Source organism: Mus musculus, chromosome 15, assembly GCF_000001635.26.
Source record: "Mus musculus strain C57BL/6J chromosome 15, GRCm38.p6 C57BL/6J".
NCBI classification, from domain to species: domain Eukaryota; kingdom Metazoa; phylum Chordata; class Mammalia; order Rodentia; family Muridae; genus Mus; species Mus musculus.
This window is the reverse complement of record NC_000081.6, coordinates 44,786,532-44,807,351: the sequence shown is the minus strand read 5'-3', so window position 1 is coordinate 44,807,351 and position 20,820 is coordinate 44,786,532. Positions and strand designations below refer to the sequence as shown.

The following is a 20,820-nucleotide window of genomic DNA, read 5'->3' as shown; positions in this document are numbered from 1 at the left end:
TGAGGTTGACCCTTAAGCTGGTGGTGAAATCAAAGAAGTGTAAAGGCAGAATTCTTTAATTCTTGCGCCCTCCTCCCTACAGACTGCCAGCTCTTAGGATCTGGAACATCTCAGAAGCAGCTGCAGCCTGTACTCACTTGCCACTGACTGCACTCTCATAAAATCTGAGTTCCAGGGCACAGGGCCCCATGAGCACACATTCCTTCAGGTGTTATACCTGTGCCTAGGTGGTAAACTCACAGTCACAGTCACTTGATCCAAGCTTATCTATGGATCCATGTCTTGCATGAGTCTTTTTCAGTTGATAGAGTCTGGGAAAAAAACTTAGTATGGTCCACCAATTAACTTCAAATGGTAATGCAAAGACTACATGCCATTGTTTCAGCTTGTTGCCTGGGGCGGTTTGAATAAGAATACCCCCCTTCCCCAATAGGCTCATACATTTGAATGCTTAGTCCCAGTGGAGTTACACTATTTGAAAGTAGGATTAGGAGGTGTGGCCTTATTGGAAGAGGTATTCCAATGTTGGAGGTAGTGTGTCACTAGGGTTGAGCTTTGAGCTTTCAAAAGCCCAAGCCAGGTCCAGTGTCCCCACTCCACATCCTCCTCTCTTCCATACCCCTAGCCTGGGAACCAAGATAATGGGATGAAGCTATCAGCTAAGGTTCGAGTGACATCCACACTGCCATGCTTCCTGACATGATAAAGGAATAGGCCTCTGAAACTGTAAGTGAGCCCCACACCCAACTAAATGCTTTCTTTCATTTGTGTCTCTTCACAGCAATAGAATAGTGACCAAGACATTGACTCACAAAAATGATGGAAAAATTAGAATGATGGAAGAGAAGGGAGGGGAAAGATGGAGGGAGGGAGGGAGAGGGAGAGGGAGAGAGAGAGAGAGAGAACTGGAACGGCAGCTGGAAGACAATTTTAAGAGTTATTTTATATTGTCACAAGGAAAATTCACTTTATCTTTTAGGCAATAATGAAACTGTAAGAATCCTCAATTGGGGTAATTAGATGATTGTATTAACTCGGTTCATAAAATTATATGTTGATAGTTACAATACATTGTATGTTTTGATATATGAGTATTGGGATATTGATGTGTTCCACTTAAGCATAAAAATGATTTAGATTTAATTTCCTATTGGGCAATGATCTATCACTATTAGTTGGTAATTTGACCTCTTTCTAATTAAATGGCATTTATTCTCTGTATGCAGAGTATACAGCTGGCATTGACTCGAAGGTTAATTAAGTGAGAATCTAAATGTAAAGAACTTACCATTTGGTACACAGATAGCAATGGCTAGTATTATTTTTAGTGAGATTCATTGTTGTTATAATACACAATATTTTAGGTAATCGCTGGATTAACAGTGCTCAGTTGCAGCCCAAGCTTTATTTCAAGAAGCATCCATTTTTTTAAAATGCATATACTAAGATACCATCTAAATATTCTAATTCAGTGCCTTTGCAGCAAGTCAGATTCAGGTTCCAGGATAACTTGGACACATAGTCACAATCAAGAATACTTTATTAAATGCTATTGTTAGATTCATTCAGATAAACCTTGCTTAATAATCAGCTGAACTGGATTTGGTCATTTCTTCACTTCAGTCTTTACCATCCTAAGGGAGTAGGAATAGTGTCCTTGTGCAAAATAAATGATTCTACAAGGCCTGGCTCACAATCAAGGAGAATAATATGCAAAGCAAATTCTGATGAAGGGGAACCAGATGAAGAGATCAAAAGCAACTATATTACATGGCTCACATTCCAACCACACACAGGAGTCAAAGGTCATGATGTTGCCATCAGTTAAAGACCAAGACACAAGGAAAAAAATCTATCAGTGACTATGTGGGCGATCAGAGCAAACGGCTGGTGGATGAGAAGGAAGGCAGAGATGAACTGGAGGCTCCCAGAGCTGGAAGGCAAGGCAGGTGGTCAAAAGCTGAGGCAGGGCAGCAGGAGCCAGGTGATCTGTAAGTAAGATGAGCAGAACAGGTACCAGGAACCAGCATAAAGGAGAGCTCGATTCCAAGGCAATCTTCAGGCCCTGACAGGAAGCTTCTTACAGACTTCCCGAGGTAGCAGGAACCAGTCTAGGCCTGTAGGTGGAAGCAAGAAAATGCATGAAAATGGAGAAGGCAAGGCTAATGTAATGAGAGCAGGAATAGTATAAGATCTCTGTCAAAATGTAGGCACCCACACCAAGACTCAAAGTCACAATGAAGTCATAGTTATTACTGAAACAAGCAAGAAATTATGACACATGCCTAAAGTATGTTACCATAATATGTACTTTAGAAGAAACGTGGAATAGTAATTTCACAAATTCATCTGTTCGTTCTGATGAAATGAAAATGACTGAATTCTTTTGATTGTCAAGCCCCAGGCAGAGTCCTCAACGACGACCATATTATCTAGTAGAGGCAACAAGGATAAGAGTCATCCCAATGTGATGCAGGACTCTTAAGATATAGTGGATAGTAGGTTACCAGGAAGACTTCTCACTGAAAGTAAAGCATTCAATAGCTCACCAAAGATAACATGGACATAATATGATCCACTTTGGATAAATAGCATGCATAAAGACACAATGGTGGGGTCAGAATAGAATGTTTGTGGAGAAACCGTTAAGTAGTGCTTCCATATGTGTTGCATAGTAGATAAGAATGGAAAATTCAGACTATAGACAAAAAGAACATTCATGGCAGGCCACGCGGTAATAAAGAAAAAGAAAGGACATGAAATCAGATAGAAAAGTGGCAGGAAGGAGCCTGGAGTGAGTAAGCAGGAGAAGGGGGTGATTATGATCAAAATCCCGTGTATACAATATATTAAATTTTCAAGGAATAAATAAATTTCTACAATGAGAAGTAAAGAATTAAATATATATGGATTCTAAATAGCACATATAAATTCAAACATACACATAGCATGCAAAGTGGAGTGACATTTATGGTTAAAAACAAACTGGTTTAAGCATTTCACAGCATAAAATATAGACAACGAATTTCTGAGTAGAGCCTATTTCTGAGTGAAATCTATTGCACAGGCAATAGGCCCAAGATTGACAAATGTAATTACATTAAATTATAAAGCTTAAGAGCAGTAAAAGACAGAAAGCACAACAGAATAAAAAGAATGAGAGAAATATTTGTCTGCTATATTTCAGGCAGGAGGTTAACATTTACACTTTACAAAGAACAGCAAAAATGAAACAAAACTTCCAATCAATAAAAGGGCCATTTTCAGAACAGATAGTTCTCAAAAGACAAACAACAAATAGCTAGTAAGCACTTTCAAAGGTGTCTAACAATGCTAACCATGAAACAAATGCAAGTTAAAACTATTTTAAGATTTTATCACATTCCCGCCAAAATGGCCACCACCAAGAAAATAGCAGCAAAGGATGTTGAGGATACAGGAAGGAAAGAACTCACCCATAATCACTGTGGGTGGATGTGTAACCTTTGCAGCCATGGTACAACTCAAAGTGGAGGGTTCTCTAAAATCTAAGAACTACCATATGATAGAGCTGTATAACTCCTGGGCATACACCCCAAGGGCTCTATGTCCTACCACAAGAGATACTTGTATAAGCATGTTTGTTGCTATTCTTTCAAAGTAACAAGGAAATAAAATCAGTCTAGATGCCTACCAAAGAAAAAGTTAATGAAACTGTGGTACATAAATACAATGAAATTTACTTAACCATAAAGAAAAAAGAAATTTTGATGAAAGTAAATACAACTGGAAAATATTGTATTAATTAATGTAACCAGGACCCAGAAAGACAATTATTGTATTTCCCATTGTATTAATTAATATAACCAGAGCCCAGAAAGATAAATATCATATTTTCCCACATATATATGGACCATAGCCCCAAACTGTTAAATGTGCATATCCAGGTGAATACAGACATGGGCAAGGGCCGGAGGTTTATAAAGGGACCCAAGTGACTGAGGACAAATGAAGCTTCAACGAAGGAAGAGGAGACAGCAACCTAATAAGGCAAAAAGAGGAACGCTGGGGTGAAAGAACACAATGAGAAAAGAAAGGCAACGAAATAAAGGGGAGCTGGGGAGGGATTAAGCAAAATGAAATACACGTGGAAACCCATTACTTTGTAAGCTAATTTAAAAATAAGAATATTCAAGGAAGGTAGTCGCCACATGCTGCTTGATGCTTATTCTAGTGAACAAGTCTAGTCTTGGTTAACCCCTTCTATAATGAGTCTAGTCTTGGCTAACCCCTCCCATTATTGCATTTGTTAAATTTTAGTGGAGGCAGTCTGTCCTGGGAAAAGGATTTCTACTTAGTCTTAGTGTGTTACTTGCTAATCTGAAATAATTATCTTTGGTAGTGCATGAATGAGTTCTAGTTACAATTTCTCTTATCTAAAAATAAACCAAGTCTCTTAAATGTAAAAAAAAAAAAAAAAAAAAAAAGTAAGTTGGTTTAGACCAGTGTTGAAAATACAAGGGAGTCCTTTTCTGTCATTACTTACACCACAGCCTGCTGTGACTCCAATTCCTCACCATCACATCTGCTACCTTCATCACCTCTGTTTCACCACCTGAGGACCAGTACCACTCCCAGCATGTTAGAAATCTCCACCATCACTTCTTCTACTTCCTCCACAAATGTTGACACCACCATTACATGTAGTGGAGGAATTGGAGTCAGTCCAAGGCAAAATGACAACCTAAGGTATAGTGATCGTCAGGATGAATGTGATGGCTCTGGTGGCAATAGCAACAATGAAAGGACTCGTTTTAAATATAGGACACTTGATCAGGTTTACCTACTAAGGAGAGAGATAAGAAAGATAAAAAAAGGATAACTCTACTGGTCCTAGATTATAATGGACAAAAATATTAGAATATCAGTATAGGAATAAACAGGCATACTGCTTTCTACAACTATAATCTCCATACCGTGCCTATCTGCAGTTCCCTACATGTATTGTGTAGTTCCATGCTTGCCTCTATGCTTTTCTATTTAGCAATACACTCCCAGTCAACAGGACCTTCTCTCTCTCTAATCCCAAACGTATGACCTCTCATTTTTCTGTAAAACAGGGCTCAGAATCTGCTTCTTCCTGGAAACCTTTTCTAGTCCCTTCTTCTTCTAAGAGAACCATGATGTTCTCTGGTTCTAGAATCACTGCCCATGACCCATCCCAGCACTTTTCTCTATACTCTATTTTAGTTATTTCATCTTCAAAAATAGCCAAAGTTCCCAGACTGCATAAATGCTTTCACTTATGCAACTCAAAAATAATAATAAAAAACAACTAAAATATCACTACTACTACTAACATTTTTTTTAAAACTACCAAACCTAGGTTTGTAATCCAAGTTTGAATACAGCCAAGTAAGAAGATTGTGAGTTCCAGATTAATCTGAGCCACACAGGGAAACTATGTCTCAAAATCAATAAAACCAAAAATATTTTATTGGACATTTTCATGTCAACAAAGGTTTAACCTACTGTTATGTTTGGTAAATGGAAATGTTTCGAACACAGGCCCATGTAATTGCTTTCATATTATCTATTGCATCTATCACATTTCAATCAAAACCTTAGCATCTGTGGCAGAGACTGATGGGCCCACAGGTCCTAGAATGTCTGTTTATCCCACCTCTTTACAGAAAAGATCTGCAAATCCCAAATTTAACCAACAGATGCAGAAATGGTGATTCAATCCTACCCAACAGGGCTCTACTTCAGTAGGATATAGTAATAGTTAAAGCACACAAATTCTTAAGGTGAGATTTTAAACCCTGTGAGAGCATGTAGAAGTACTTGATGCAAACTTTGACACTTTAGGGGTTTCTGGATGTCGCACTCATCACTCTCTAGGATATTTATGGTTGTTCTACATATGAGCCATCTTGTTGAGAAGGCAGAATTCATTTAGAACATGAAAGACTTGAGGGAAATTCTGATGCATATGTCTGGACCACCATTCCAAAGCACTACAGAGATCTCCTTCAGTAGGATCTAAATTAAGATTCCACCTAGTTAGAATGGCCAGTTTATTGTAAAGTTAATATGTCCAAATAGCTCAGGCTATTATCCAGTTCTAAGAGATACGATTCCAAGTTGGAACTCTCTATAATAAAATAGCAACTCTGAGACTGGGGATTGACCTGAGAGGCTAGCTTTTAGAATTGCCTACAACTGGGAAGTCTATATAATACATATTTCTCTTTAAAGTCTTTTTAGAATTTATTGTCAATTTTAATAAAAAAGCCAGGCCTAGAAATATGACGTTAATACTCCCTTGGTTTTTCTTTTATCTCATATACATAGATACATACATATCGACACACATACAAACACATGGGAACACACAACCTGAAAACAAATACATGTGCCCATATAAATACATAGCCTACATATGCATATGTCTTTAGTAAATATGTAATTAAATCTAATGCATGTATGCTTACAAATTTGTCATTATTGAAGATGGCTAGTAAGTTCTCCTTAAGTGTTGATTCAGTTCATCAGAGGGACTGCCCATGAACTCAGTCAAGGAAGCAAGAACATGAGGCCATCTTTGAGCTCATAAAGAATAGCATTAATAGTTTCTTGCTTCTCTGGCAGTATCTTATTTGGATAGAGGGGATGGAGTTAATATATTTGCTGTTCTGCCCTCAGAAGCTCCTTATACTGACAGATTTTTGAGTATACTCAAAATCCCATAGGTAATGAGGTAGTGATTGGCTCTCCCAAGAACTGAAGCACAGCTCTGCAAATGAAAAATGAGTTTTCTCCAAGGGAGTCTCACTGGAGAAACAAACCACTCTGAAGGGTAGGCTCCTTGCCCAGCAGTAGATGAGCAACACAAAATGAACACCATCATGAGGTTCTTTGTCTCATAATGCTGAGCCAGGGCATTTTTCTTTTCTTACTTTGCAGGTCCTTTGTGTCTCATATCATGGCTTTTAGCTTTGTGTTTTTAGGGAATTCCTGTGTGTAAATATATGTGTCTCTGCGTCTATATGTGTCTCTTGTACCTTTTCCTGTTTGTTTTGTCCTAGTCTGATTTGTTTTGTTTTTTTTTTTTTGTTTTTTTTGTTTTTTGTTTTTTTAGCTCATTGTACTTTATTTTATTCCTTAGATGCCATTTTGTTTTCCAAGGAAGAAAAAAAAAAGGGTATGAATTCAGAAGGGAATTCATACATATTCTTACATATATCTCATTTCAGTTAACAAATCTATTATGTATAACGCACATTACCTAATACTTGATGTTTTTATAATCATGATACAGGGAGGAACTTGGAGAGGGAGGGAAAATTATGAGAATATATTATATTAAAAAATCTATTTTCTGTAATAAAAATCCATTATTCTATGTCTAGATTTTATATTTAAAATCTATTTTTCTATAATAAAAACAACTAAGATAGAAAAGTTCTTGATGCAGACGAACTGGATGGAAACAGAAGAATAATATCTTAAATCTGCAAAGCCCTGGAGTGATTTCAGTCTTCATGGGTTTCATCTTCCCGACATTCATAACTCCCTTTAAGTCTCAGCTACTCTACCATGGTCATGTATAATTTTCCAGAGATTACCACTCTGCTAGCTTCAGGGACAGGTACCTTCCCAGGAATTTCAGGCAGTCCTCTGCTCTTGGATAACATATCACATTTTAAGACACGTTGAGGGAATGAGTTTTCATTAAGTACCTATTGTTTTCAAGAGAAAAATAACAAGAGTATATTAGGATTGTCTGAACACCATGATATAATTGGAAAAACATAATGCAAGGATTTACTGCATTAAAGTGTCAGATAGATAATGTGACACAAACAGCCATTACTTTCTGTGCCAGGCACTGTGCAAAGTAGCAGAGACAGACACAAATAAGAAGAAATGCCAGTGGTAAGAACTCCCAAACATTTTTTTTAAGTTTCTCAATTCTTAGTCTTTCTAGAAATTGCATATCCAAATTGTCCCAAGAGAAGTGTGTTAAATTTCTAAATATGCTATCAGGCAGTGGGCCACTGGAGAGGCTGAGGCAGGTGGATCTCTGTCAGTTCGAGGACAGGATGACAACCAGGACTACACACAGAGAAACCCTCTCAAGGAACTTAAAAAAAAAATGGATATTTTATTATCTAGATTTCAAATGTTATCCCCTCTGGAATCCCCTATCCTCTCCTCCCTCTCCCTGCTTCTGTGAGGGTACTACACACACACACACACACACACACACACACACAGAGAGAGAGAGAGAGAGAGAGAGAGAGAGAGAGAGAGAGAAAGAGAGAGAGAGAGAGAGAGAGAGAGAGAGAGAGAGAGAGAGAGAGAGAGAGAGAGAGAGAGAGAGAGAGCCTCCCCATCCTGGCAATTTTAAACTTTAAATTTGCATACTTTGAAGCCATGGCACTGGCTGAGCCTTGTTTACCACAGTTTACTTGGAGAATCTCAAGACCCAGGTCCTTGCCTGCGTCTCACTCATTTTTTGGCGTCTGTATCACCTGTGGTGGCCTTTACATCTACACCTCCATAATAGTCACACTGAAAAAGGTTCTGGTTGTCTAGCAACATGCAAACCTTTCTGAACAACTTTTATAACTCTGGCTAACCTGCACTTGAGCATGACTCTGCATCACAGCATCACCCTGGCTATCACCCTCATCTCTTGTGTCTACAATGCAGAAACTTGCCACTGTGCTGTTTTCTCCCTCATCAGTCACCTCAGTACATTATTAGCTTGCCACACTCCACATAAAATTATTAAAGACATTAATTCCAACTTGAAGAGAGTCTGTTTCTCCTTTACATGAACCTACTGCACTGTCTGCACACATCTTTTGTGCCCAAAACATCATAGGATGGCCAAATATGATAACAGGAAACTGTTACAATTACACAACAGAATCAACAGTCAATAACACAGTTCTCAAGTATTGATTCCCAATCTGGCTCAGTTTCCTCTGAGCTCCAGATTCAAGCTCTAAATTCCTTTGTCTGGCTTGATTATTATTTGAAATGTTGTATAAACAAAGAAAAACTAGTCATTTCTCCTAACCCTATCCCAACCATAGCTACAATCCCATCTCATCTAAGGAAACTGTCTACTTAATTGTTCAGTCATTCAAGCCAAATAGTCTGGCATTCTTGACTCTTCCTCATGCAAACCACTGGTAACTCCTGTCAACCTGACATCTAACCAGTCTGAAATATTCTCATGCCTGTTCGCTGTTAACCTTGGAGCTCCTGACTACATCTCCAATTCTAAGAACTTTAAGATAGTTACTGGCTAAGATGACTGTTTGCTCTTTCCATTAGGGTTTCAGATTTTAGAAGTCAGGAATCATAATTGTTTTGTGCTTTGCTGCATTTCTGGCAATGAGCTGCCATATAATAGCTACTCAACAAACACTGCCTCTGCCACTTTCCATGGAACCACCTTTCTGACAGAATTTTTGATATCATAATTTAATTACAATATGTCTCTCCTCCTTACTCTTCCTCCAAACCCTCCCAAATACCTCTTTCCAGTCTTTCTTCAAATCTGTGGCCTCCTTTTTCGTTGGAGGAACCACCTTTTTTATTATAAAATTGTCAACAGTATTCTTAGGTGTGGGAACATCACTGAAGACTATTTATGGATATTTGCTTCTTCACATACAAAATGAGACAAATTAAATAGTGTATAAATTTCCTATTCGTGCAAAAAAATTTATAACTGTGAGTACATGTGGATCTGACTAAAACTATAGAACATTTCTTTTCTACTCATTCCACTGTGTGAGGTCCCCTTGGCTTCCCTTTACTGTTATGTCTGATGATATGCATGCTGTGTAGTTCACAAAGCACTTTTGTTTTTGTTGCCTTCTTTGGCATTGACTCGAAACTGCCAGGACGTCATATCATTTCTACCTCATGGGTGAAGGTCTACAGACTCCGAAGTTATGAGATTGTTTTCAAATTCTTACATATATCTCATTTCAGTTAACAAATCTATTATGTATAACGCACATTACCTAGTACTTGAACTTTTTATAATCATAATGTGCACCAGAAACTGTTCAAAATGTTATTTAACTCATGCTAATTGCTACATATGTGGCGCTAACCCAATACACCTTTACGAGAGGAAGTGCTGTGATGGCTAACTTTCAGGGTGAATTTGAATGGACTTAGAATCAGCTAGGAAACAGACATGTGGCCATGTCCCTGAGGGAGTTTCCAGAAACATTTAACTAAGGGGAAGTCACCCTGAATATGAACAGCACCTTTTCATGGGCTGGGATGCAAAGACAAATAAAAAGGAGAAAGCAATCTGATAACAATTGCTCATGTCTCTGCTTGCTAGCTGCAGTCAGTGTCACCAGCCACCTCATGTCCCTACCAATGTGTACTCTCTGTTATGCTGGTATCTTCTCAAAATGTGGGCCAGAATATATCTTCTCTCCTCTGAGCTTTCTTCTTGGGTATTTTATCATAGCAATGAGTCGTGAATAAACCCACAAGACCAAAACTACCTCCTTTTCACTACAAGAGCACTGACTACCTATCCTACTTGTATATTAGCTTGAATAAATGATTGCCTCCAGAAAGCTGTTGGAATGAGTAGGAGTATAGAATAATTTTAAAGATTTAACTACCTGTTAGCATCCCCATACAGACAGGGGGAATTCCACATATTTTCACCTCTAGGTAGAATGCTACAGGAATTCAATGGCTACTGAGAGGAAGTTTCCCCCACAGATGACCTCCCACATAGATTCTCCAATCTCAGACTTAGACATATATATACATAAAAACACCAAATTGACTCAGTAGGGTATATATACATGTGTACATATATACATGTGTGTATGTGTGCATATATGTACACATACATATATATCAACAATAACATCATCATCATCATCATAACGAGATCATGAATTTGGGAGAGAGAGAAAGGACAGGAGCGGTCAGCTACTGTACTCATATATGAAATGCTCAAAAATTAAAGTTAAGTAAAGATTTAGCTTCCAGGGGCTAGAGAGATGGCTCAGCAATTCAGAGCACCGATTGCTCTTCAAAAGGTTCTGAGCTGGATTCCCAGCAATCACATGGTGGCTCTGAACCATCTGTAATGAGATCTGATGCCCTCTTCTGGTGTGTCTGAAGACAGCTACAGTGTACTTATATATAATAAATACATCTTTTTAAAAAAAAGATTTAGCTTCAAGTCAGGCAACGGGTATGTTATATCCTCAATTTCAAAAGACCTTTTAATAACGACTCAGCAGAACTTAGGAAATTAGTCTGAACAGGTTAGAGGGTGCGCCAGAGAACCGGACAGCTTCTGGGACGGGCAGAAGCACAGAGCCTCTGAGGCAGCACCTTTGGCGGGCCGCAGACAGCCGGCCACCGTCCGGACCAGAGGACAGGTGTCCGCCTGGCTTGGGAGGCGGCCTCAGCCTCAGCAGCAGCGGACGCCATCTGGGTTCCGGGACTCCGCGGGACCTAGGAAATTAGTCTGAACAGGTTAGAGGGTGCGCCAGAGAACCGGACAGCTTCTGGGACAGGCGGAAGCACAGAGCCGCTGAGGCAGCACCCTTGGCGGGCCGCAGACAGCCGGCCACCTTCCAGACCAGAGGACAGGTGTCCGCCTGGCTCGGGAGGCAGCCTCAGCCTCAGGAGCAGCGGTCGCCATCTTGGTTCCAGGACTCCCTGGAACTTAGGAATTTAGTCTGCACAGGTGAGAGTCTGCACCACAGAAGCTGACAGCTTCTGGGAACTGCCAAAGCAACACAGCTTCTGGGAGAGGCCCTGTTTTGGGCCTTCTTCTTCGACCAAGAGGAGGTCCAAAAACAAGATATCTGCGCACCTTCCCTGTAAGAGAACTTGCCAGCAGAGAGTGCTCTGAGCACTGAAACTCAGAGGAGAGAATCAGTCTCCCAGGTCTGCTGAGAGACGGTAACAGAATCACCAGAAGAACAATCTCTAAACAGAGTCAACTATAACTACTAACTCCAGAGATTACCAGATGGAGAAAGGTAAACGTAGGAATCCTACTAACAGGAACCAAGACCACTCACCATCATCAGAACCCAGCACTCCCACTTCGCCCAGTCCAGGGCACCCCAACACACCCGAAAACCTAGAACTAGATTTAAAAGCATATCTCATGATGATGGTAGAGGACATCAAGAAGGACTTTAATAAATCACTTAAAGAAATACAGGAGAACACTGCTAAAGAGTTACAAGTCCTTAAAGAAAAACAGGAAAACACAATCAAACAGGTAGAAGTCCTTACAGAAAAAGAGGAAAAAACATACAAACAGGTGATGGAAATGAACAAAACCATACTAGACCTAAAAAGGGAAGTAGAAACAATAAAGAAAACCCAAAGTGAGGCAACACTGGAGATAGAAACCCTAGGAAAGAAATCTGGAACCATAGATTTGAGCATCAGCAACAGAATACAAGAGATGGAAGAGAGAATCTCAGGTGCAGAAGATTCCATAGAGAACATCGGCACAACAATGAAAGAAAATGGAAAATGCAAAAAGATCCTAACTCAAAATATCCAGGAAATCCAGGACACAATGAGAAGACCAAACCTACGGATAATAGGAGTGGATGAGAATGAAGATTTTCAACTCAAAGGACCAGCAAACATCTTCAACAAAATTATTGAAGACAACTTCCCAAATATAAAGAAAGAGATACCTATGAACATAAAAGAAGCCTACAGAACTCCAAATAGACTGGACCAGAAAAGAAATTCCTCCCGACACATAATTATCAGAACAACAAATGCACTAAATAAAGATAGAATACTAAAAGCAGTAAGGGAAAAAGGTCAAGTAACATACAAAGGCAAGCCTATCAGAATTACACCAGATTTTTCACCAGAGACTATGAAAGCCAGAAGAGCCTGGACAGATGTTATACAGACACTAAGAGAACACAAATTCCAGCCCAGGCTACTATACCCAGCCAAACTCTCAATTACCATAGATGGAGAAACCAAAATATTCCACGACAAAACCAAATTCACACATTATCTCTCCACGAATCCAGCCCTTCAAAGGTTAATAACAGAAAAAAACCAATACAAGAACGGGAACAATGCCCTAGAAAAAACAAGAAGGTAATCCCTCAACAAACCTAAAAGAAGACAGCCACAAGAACAGAATGCCAACTTTAACAACAAAAATAACAGGAAGCAACAATTACTTTTCCTTAATATCTCTTAACATCAATGGTCTCAACTCCCCAATAAAAAGACATAGACTAACAAACTGGCTACACAAACAAGACCCAACATTTTGCTGTTTACAGGAGACACATCACAGAGAAAAAGATAGACACTACCTCAGAATAAAAGGCTGGAAAACAATTTTCCAAGCAAATGGTATGAAGAAACAAGCTGGAGTAGCCATCCTAATATCTGATAAGATTGACTTCCAACCCAAAGTCATCAAAAAAGACAAGGAGGGGCACTTCGTTCTCATCAAAGGTAAAATCCTCCAAGAGGAACTCTCAATTCTGAATATCTATGCTCCAAATACAAGGGCAGCCACATTCATTAAAAAAACTTTAGTAAAGCTCAAAGCACACATTGCACCTCACACAATAATAGTGGGAGACTTCAACACACCACTTTCACCAATGGACAGATCATGGAAACAGAAACTAAACAGGGACACACTGAAACTAACAGAAGTGATGAAACAAATGGATCTGACAGATATCTACAGAACATTTTATCCTAAAACAAAAGGATATACCTTCTTCTCAGCACCTCATGGTACCTTCTCCAAAATTGACCACATAATAGGTCACAAAACAGGCCTCAACAGATTCAAAAATATTGAAATTGTCCCATGTATCCTATCAGATCACCATGCACTAAGGCTGATCTTCAATAACAACATAAATAATGGAAAGCCAACATTCACGTGGAAACTGAACAACACTCTTCTCAATGATACCTTGGTCAAGGAAGGAATAAAGAAAGAAATTAAAGACTTTGTAGAGTTTAATGAAAATGAAGCCACAACGTACCCAAAACTTTGGGACACAATGAAAGCATTTCTAAGATGGAAACTCATAGCTCTGAGTGCCTCCAAGAAGAAACGGGAGAGAGCACATACTAGCAGCTTGACAACACATCTAAAAGCTCTAGAAAAAAAGGAAGCAAATTCACCCAAGAGGAGTAGATGGCAGGAAATAATCAAACTCAGGGGTGAAATCAACCAAGTGGAAACAAGAAGAACTATTCAAAGAATTAACCAAACGAGGAGTTGGTTCTTTGAGAAAATCAACAAGATAGATAAACCCTTAGCTAGACTCACTAGAGGGCACAGAGACAAAATCCTAATTAACAAAATCAGAACTGAAAAGGGAGACATAACAACAGATCCTGAAGAAATCCAAAACACCATCAGATCCTTCTACAAAAGGCTATACTCAACAAAACTGGAAAACCTGGACGAAATGGACAAATTTCTGGACAGATACCAGGTACCAAAGTTGAATCAGGATCAAGTTGACCTTCTAAACAGTCCCATATCCCCTAAAGAAATAGAAGCAGTTATAAATAGTCTCCCAGCCAAAAAAAAAAGCCCAGGACCAGACGGGTTTAGTGCAGAGTTCTATCAGACCTTCAAAGAAGATCTAATTCGAGTTCTGCACAAACTTTTTCACAAGATAGAAGTAGAAAGTACTCTACCCAACTCATTTTATGAAGCCACTATTACTCTGATACCTAAACCACAGAAAGATCCAACAAAGATAGAGAACTTCAGACCAATTTCTCTTATGAATATCGATGCAAAAATCCTCAATAAAATTCTCGCTAACCGAATCCAAGAACACATTAAAGCAATCATCCATCCTGACCAAGTAGGTTTTATTCCAGGGATGCAGGGATGGTTTAATATATGAAAATCCATCAATGTAATCCACTATATAAACAAACTCAAAGACAAAAACCACATGATCATCTCATTAGATGCAGAAAAAGCATTTGACAAGATCCAACACCCATGCATGATAAAAGTTCTGGAAAGATCAGGAACTCAAGGCCCATACCTAAACATGATAAAAGCAATCTACAGCAAACCAGTAGCCAACATCAAATTAAATGGTGAGAAGCTGGAAGCAATCCCACTAAAATCAGGGACTAGACAAGGCTGCCCACTTTCTCCCTACCTTTTCAACATAGTACTTGAAGTATTAGCCAGAGCAATTCGACAACAAAAGGAGATCAAGGGGATACAAATTGGAAAAGAGGAAGTCAAAATATCACTTTTTGCAGATGATATGATAGTATATATAAGTGACCCTAAAAATTCCACCAGAGAACTCCTAAACCTGATAAACAGCTTCGGTGAAGTAGCTGGATATAAAATTAACTCAAACAAGTCAATGGCCTTTCTCTACAGAAAGAATAAACAGGCTGAGAAAGAAATTAGGGAAACAACACCCTTCTCAATAGTCACAAATAATATAAAATATCTCGGAGTGACTCTAACTAAGGAAGTGAAAGATCTGTATGATAAAAACTTCAAGTCTCTGAAGAAAGAAATTAAAGAAGATCTCAGAAGATGGAAAGATCTCCCATGCTCATGGATTGGCAGGATCAACATTGTAAAAATGGCTATCTTGCCAAAAGCAATCTACAGATTCAATGCAATCCCCATCAAAATTCCAACTCAATTCTTCAACGAATTAGAAGGAGCAATTTGCAAATTCATCTGGAATAACAAAAAACCTAGGATAGCAAAAACTCTTCTCAAGGATAAAAGAACCTCTGGTGGAATCACCATGCCTGACCTAAAGCTTTACTACAGAGCAATTGTGGTAAAAACTGCATGGTACTGGTATAGAGACAGACAAGTAGACCAATGGAATAGAATTGAAAACCCAGAAATGAACCCACACACCTATGGTCACTTGATCTTCGACAAGGGAGCTAAAACCATCCAGTGGAAGAAAGACAGCATTTTCAACAATTGGTGCTGGCACAACTGGTTGTTATCATGTAGAAGAATGCGAATCGATCCATACTCCACATAAAACCAGAGACACTGAAACTTATAGAGGAGAAAGTGGGGAAAAGCCTTGAAGATATGGGCACAGGGGAAAAATTCCTGAACAGAACAGCAATGGCTTGTGCTGTAAGATCGAGAATTGACAAATGGGACCTAATGAAACTCCAAAGTTTCTGCAAGGCAAAAGACACCGTCAATAAGACAAAGAGACCACCAACAGATTGGGAAAGGATCTTTACCTATCCTAAATCAGATAGGGGACTAATATCCACCATATATAAAGAACTCAAGAAGGTGGACTTCAGAAAATCAAATAACCCCATTAAAAAATGGGGCTCAGAACTGAACAAAGAATTCTCACCTGAGGAATACCGAATGGCAGAGAAGCACCTGAAAAAATGTTCAACATCCTTAATCATCAGGGAAATGCAAATCAAAACAACCCTGAGATTCCACCTCACACCAGTCAGAATGTCTAAGATCAAAAATTCAGGTGACAGCAGATGCTGGCGAGGATGTGGAGAAAGGGGAACACTCCTCCATTGTTGGTGGGATTGCAGGCTTGTACAACCACTCTGGAAATCCGTCTGGCGGTTCCTCAGAAAATTGGACATAGTACTACCAGAGGATCCAGCAATACCTCTCCTGGGCATATATCCAGAAGATGCCCCAACTGGTAAGAAGGACACATGCCCCACTATGTTCATAGCAGCCTTATTTATATTAGCCAGAAGCTGGAAAGAACCCAGATGCCCCTCAACAGAGGAATGGATACAGAAAATGTGGTACATCTACACAATGGAGTACTACTTAGCTATTAAAAAGAATGAATTTATGAAATTCCTAGCCAAATGGATGGACCTGGAGGGCATCATCCTGAGTGAGGTAACACATTCACAAAGGAACTCACACAATATGTACTCACTGATAAGTGGATATTAGCCCAAAACCTAGGATACCCAAGATATAAGATACAATTTCCTAAACACATGAAACTCAAGAAAAATGGAGACTGAAGTGTGGACACTATGCCCCTCCTTAGAAGTGGGAACAAAACACCCTTGGAAGGAGTTACAGAGACAAAGTTTGGAGCTGAGACGAAAGGATGGACCATGTAGAGACTGCCTTATCCAGGGATCCACCCCGTAATCAGCATCCAAACGCTGACACCATTGCATACACTAGCAAGATCTTATCGAAAGGACCCAGATGTAGCTGTCTCTTGTGAGACTAGGCCAGGGCCTAGCAAACACAGAAGTGGATGCCCACAGTCAGCTAATGGATGGATCACAGGGCTCCCAATGGAGGAGCTAGAGAAAGTACCCAAGAAGCTAAAGGGATCTGCAACCCTATAGGTGGATCAACATTATGAACTAACCAGTACCCGGGAGCTCTTGTCTTTAGCTACATATGTATCAAAAGATGGCCTAGTCGGCCATCACTAGAAAGAGAGGCCCATTGGACACACAAACTTTATATGCCCCAGAACAGGGGAACGCCAGGGCCAAAAAGGGGGAGTGGGCGGGTAGGGGAGTGGGGGTGGGTGGGTATGGGGGACTTTTGGTATAGCATTGGAAATGTAAATGAGCTAAATACCTAATAAAAAATGGAAAGAAAAAAAATAACTATGCACTATGCTGCCAAGGAATGATAAACGAAACTCCTGTTGGGAAGCAATCCATCCTGGTTCTACAGTGTGATCAGTCCAGTGCCCACTCTGCTGAAAAGCATTCTGTCCACAATTTCCCTTCTCATCCTTCCATATTTAATCTTGATGGTCTGGTCTGGAGCTACTCGTGAGCACATGCACACCTTCCCACTCCTTGCCCCTGCCACTTGCATTCAAACTCTTACACCCAATGTACCACACTCAGTGTTTTTAATGCCCAGTGTACCTGTTTCAGTCTTCTATATAAGAATATAGTGATGTTTCCTTCCAAACAGGTAGAATCTATGTTGTAAGGGACAAACTGGTTCATTTGAAACTAATCATCTGAATTTCTATTGTACTTTTCTTCTAGCTCCACAGTGATCTTTGAAGGACTCACATGTAGTTCAAGGGACACAATATCTAACACAGACACTCTGGAAGCCTGGGATGTAGAAAGAGGAAACCAAATCCCAAGGGCACAGTACAAAGAGAACCTAAACCAAGCTAATGAAGAATATACAGGAAAACCAGCAATTTTAACCAAAAGCCACACTGGGAATTTGCACCTATCTATTAAAATTTGAAGGTTAAATTCAAAGGTCGGTACCTGGACAGGGGTGGGGGAGTGGCAAAGTGCATCTATTAATGTCAAGATGTAAAGGGAAAGAGAGATGGAGGCAGGACAGGGCAAGGAAGTGGGAGGGGGTTACTTAAAACTATCTGTGAGCAAAACAATAGGGAAAACGGTGTTATCCAGAGAGTTGGGGAGATGAGATAGAAAAAGAGCAGCCTTTCTTGCAGAATATGTCCTTCAGGGACACAAATACAGAGTACATGTAAAATCAGAAAGAAATTCACTTGCAAGTGTTTAGCCAACTATGCCCTTGCACCCCTTAGCTTATGGGAGGAGGAGCAATCACACTCATTCTGAATAGTTCTAGAGGACTTGGACTTTCTGATGGACTACCTGGAACTGCATTTTTGATGAAAGCAAACATCCTTCTACTGGTTTCTTCAGAATCTTACCTTTCCAGAAGAGCAGGTAGAGAAGTTGATGCTTAGTTTTGTAGTTGTGCTATCAAATTAAAACACGATTTCTCTCCAGCCTCCTGAGGCTTTTCAGCTTCTTCTAAAATCAGCACAAATACTCTCTCCATTTCACAAGCTGTTCAAGAAATTGTTATTGTTATCAATCCTATTATCTTCTAATAGCTAGAAAGTAAATGGCCATGTATGTCTCCAGATCAGAAATCAGAACAGTTAGATAGTACCTTGTTTGGAGGACGGGGGAAAGGTAATTGGTGAACTTGGAAAAAGGGCTTACAGATGCATAAATGCTTTTCCCTAGTTGGGAATGTTGTCTCCTTTTGTGAACCCAAGCAGCCTTTGATGACGGAATTTTTCCAAAGGCAAGATGTTTCAAAGGCCCCCTTAGGTTCGTGCTACGGTTTCCTGGCTTTTAGATCTCCTGCTCAGAGATCAGAATACTCCTGCCTCAGGCCCACAGCCGCCCCCAGGGCTTCCGAGTAGCCCTGCAATACAGACAACCCATCTCCCGCCCTAGATGGGGCTCCCCCAACTGGCGGGAAACGGAGGCACTGCAGTGCGACACCCTGCCGGGAGCTGAATCTGAAGCCGGAGCTTGTGAGCCACACAGGCCCTGGTGACAGCGGCCTGACCTTGGGTTTGTGAGCCCCAGAGCAGGAACCCTAGGGGTAATCGGTCCTCTGGTCGCTAGCGTCTATGCGCCCCCACCTACCCGTACAGAGTCTCCGGCCTCCGGCGACTGTCCCCACGTGTTCCGAAGCCCCAGGTGCCGCCGTGCTGGCTCCAGAAGTCAAGAGGCCGAGGGGACCGGAGCGCGCTGGCAGCTGCCGCACCACGTGTGCTAACCGGGCTGGCGGCGCGGGCGGAGCGGGCCGGGGCTGGTTCCTCCAGCCCCAGCGCAAACCGCTTGCCACGCGCTGTGTCGCCGGCCGGCGGCCCAGTCCAGCACAAGCCTCTAGGGCATTTGGGGACACTGTCTGGACAGCGCAATGGACACGGTCTGCAAAGGAAACGGTAAGATGCACGCTTTGGTGTCAATGTTTGCGGGCACCGCAACCAATGCCTTGGGTTCAGTGAAGTCAGAGTGGACTGCTGACTCCAGAACTTCCCCTTCCATTGAAGAAGGCACCCAGGGGGCTCTGGACAAACTCAAGGAGCTCATGGGAAATTGGGCACAGAGGTGCTCTTCACAGAGGGACACCAAGGCGAAAGTGTCCCTGTCTGATTGGTTATTGAAAGGATATAATTGGAATCTGCAACAATCAGGTTGGCTAGACCAGCATGTTGGCAATCAGTGTTGCATGTCCCTTGCTTAGTGTTGCTCAGAAGCCAGGCTTGGAAATGACGCCTTTAGAAAGCGAAGATGTCTCCAAAAGGCCTCTGGGGGATAGATGGTTCTCAAGTCTGCAGTCTTCATGTTTGTGTTTCCTAGGCGATTTTTCATAAAGATTATCCGAGGTGAAAAGATTAATCTGGATTTCATTGCTATGTTATTGAAGAGGTTGAACATCTCATAATGGGTGGTGTTAACAGCTTACTCTAGGGAGTGAGCTGTAGAACCAACCAAACGAAGGAATATGGAAACTTAAATTGGTGTGAGGGGAGACACCTACGCCTTCAAATGAAGAAGGCACTTGGGGGAACACTTTTTTTTTTCCTGGTGTTTTTATCTTCTCCAGTGCAGTGGAACCAAGTGAGAGACTTTACTGCTGATTCTCAGGGTCCTTTCTAGGTGTCTTGCTTCATGATCACAGAGCATGGCAATTCAACTCCTGAATGTCTTTTTCTAGAAAAGAGCCAAACTTGAACCCATCGCAGTTCAGAATCTGCATTTTAGTCTCTGCTGTAGCAATGCCAGCTCGGTGTTTCATGAGGTGCATCTGGGAGATGGTGTCTTTTCTATCCCCAAAGGAAACCCTTGGAGCAAAAGAAACCAAGCAGGCCTTCTGTGCCAAAATTTCTCCATGTAGCATTGAGGGAATAGTACATTTGTTACTTTGAAAGCAGCATATTTCAGTTGCACTGTTTAAATGAAAATCCATGCAAAGCACACTGTTCAATCTATTTTAAG

At 40.6% G+C, this 20,820-nt stretch overlaps 1 protein-coding gene and 1 long non-coding RNA gene across 9 annotated transcripts in view; one reads left to right on the top strand and one right to left on the bottom strand.

The window, feature by feature from the left end:
- Positions 1-1,522: 1,522 nt before the first annotated feature.
- Positions 1,523-19,589, bottom strand: 2310069G16Rik (RIKEN cDNA 2310069G16 gene). The gene is made up of 3 exons (NR_040309.1): positions 19,462-19,589; positions 18,729-18,867; positions 1,523-2,117 (listed from the first exon to the last, which is right to left on the bottom strand). It is a non-coding gene; the product is annotated as an RIKEN cDNA 2310069G16 gene (long non-coding RNA).
- Sybu (syntabulin (syntaxin-interacting)) overlaps positions 19,282-20,820 on the top strand; it is a 116,215-nt gene continuing 114,676 nt past the window's right edge. For 3 of the 8 annotated variants that reach the window (XM_006521068.3, XM_006521067.4, XM_017316662.2), the window contains exon 1: positions 19,282-19,763. In XM_006521068.3, coding sequence (XP_006521131.3) covers positions 19,446-19,763 — 318 coding nt within the window. In that variant the 5' untranslated portion in view covers positions 19,282-19,445. The remainder of the gene's footprint in view (positions 19,764-20,820) is intronic. The other 5 variants (NM_001032727.1, NM_176998.4, XM_030248605.1 and 2 more) reach the window with 4 other exon arrangements.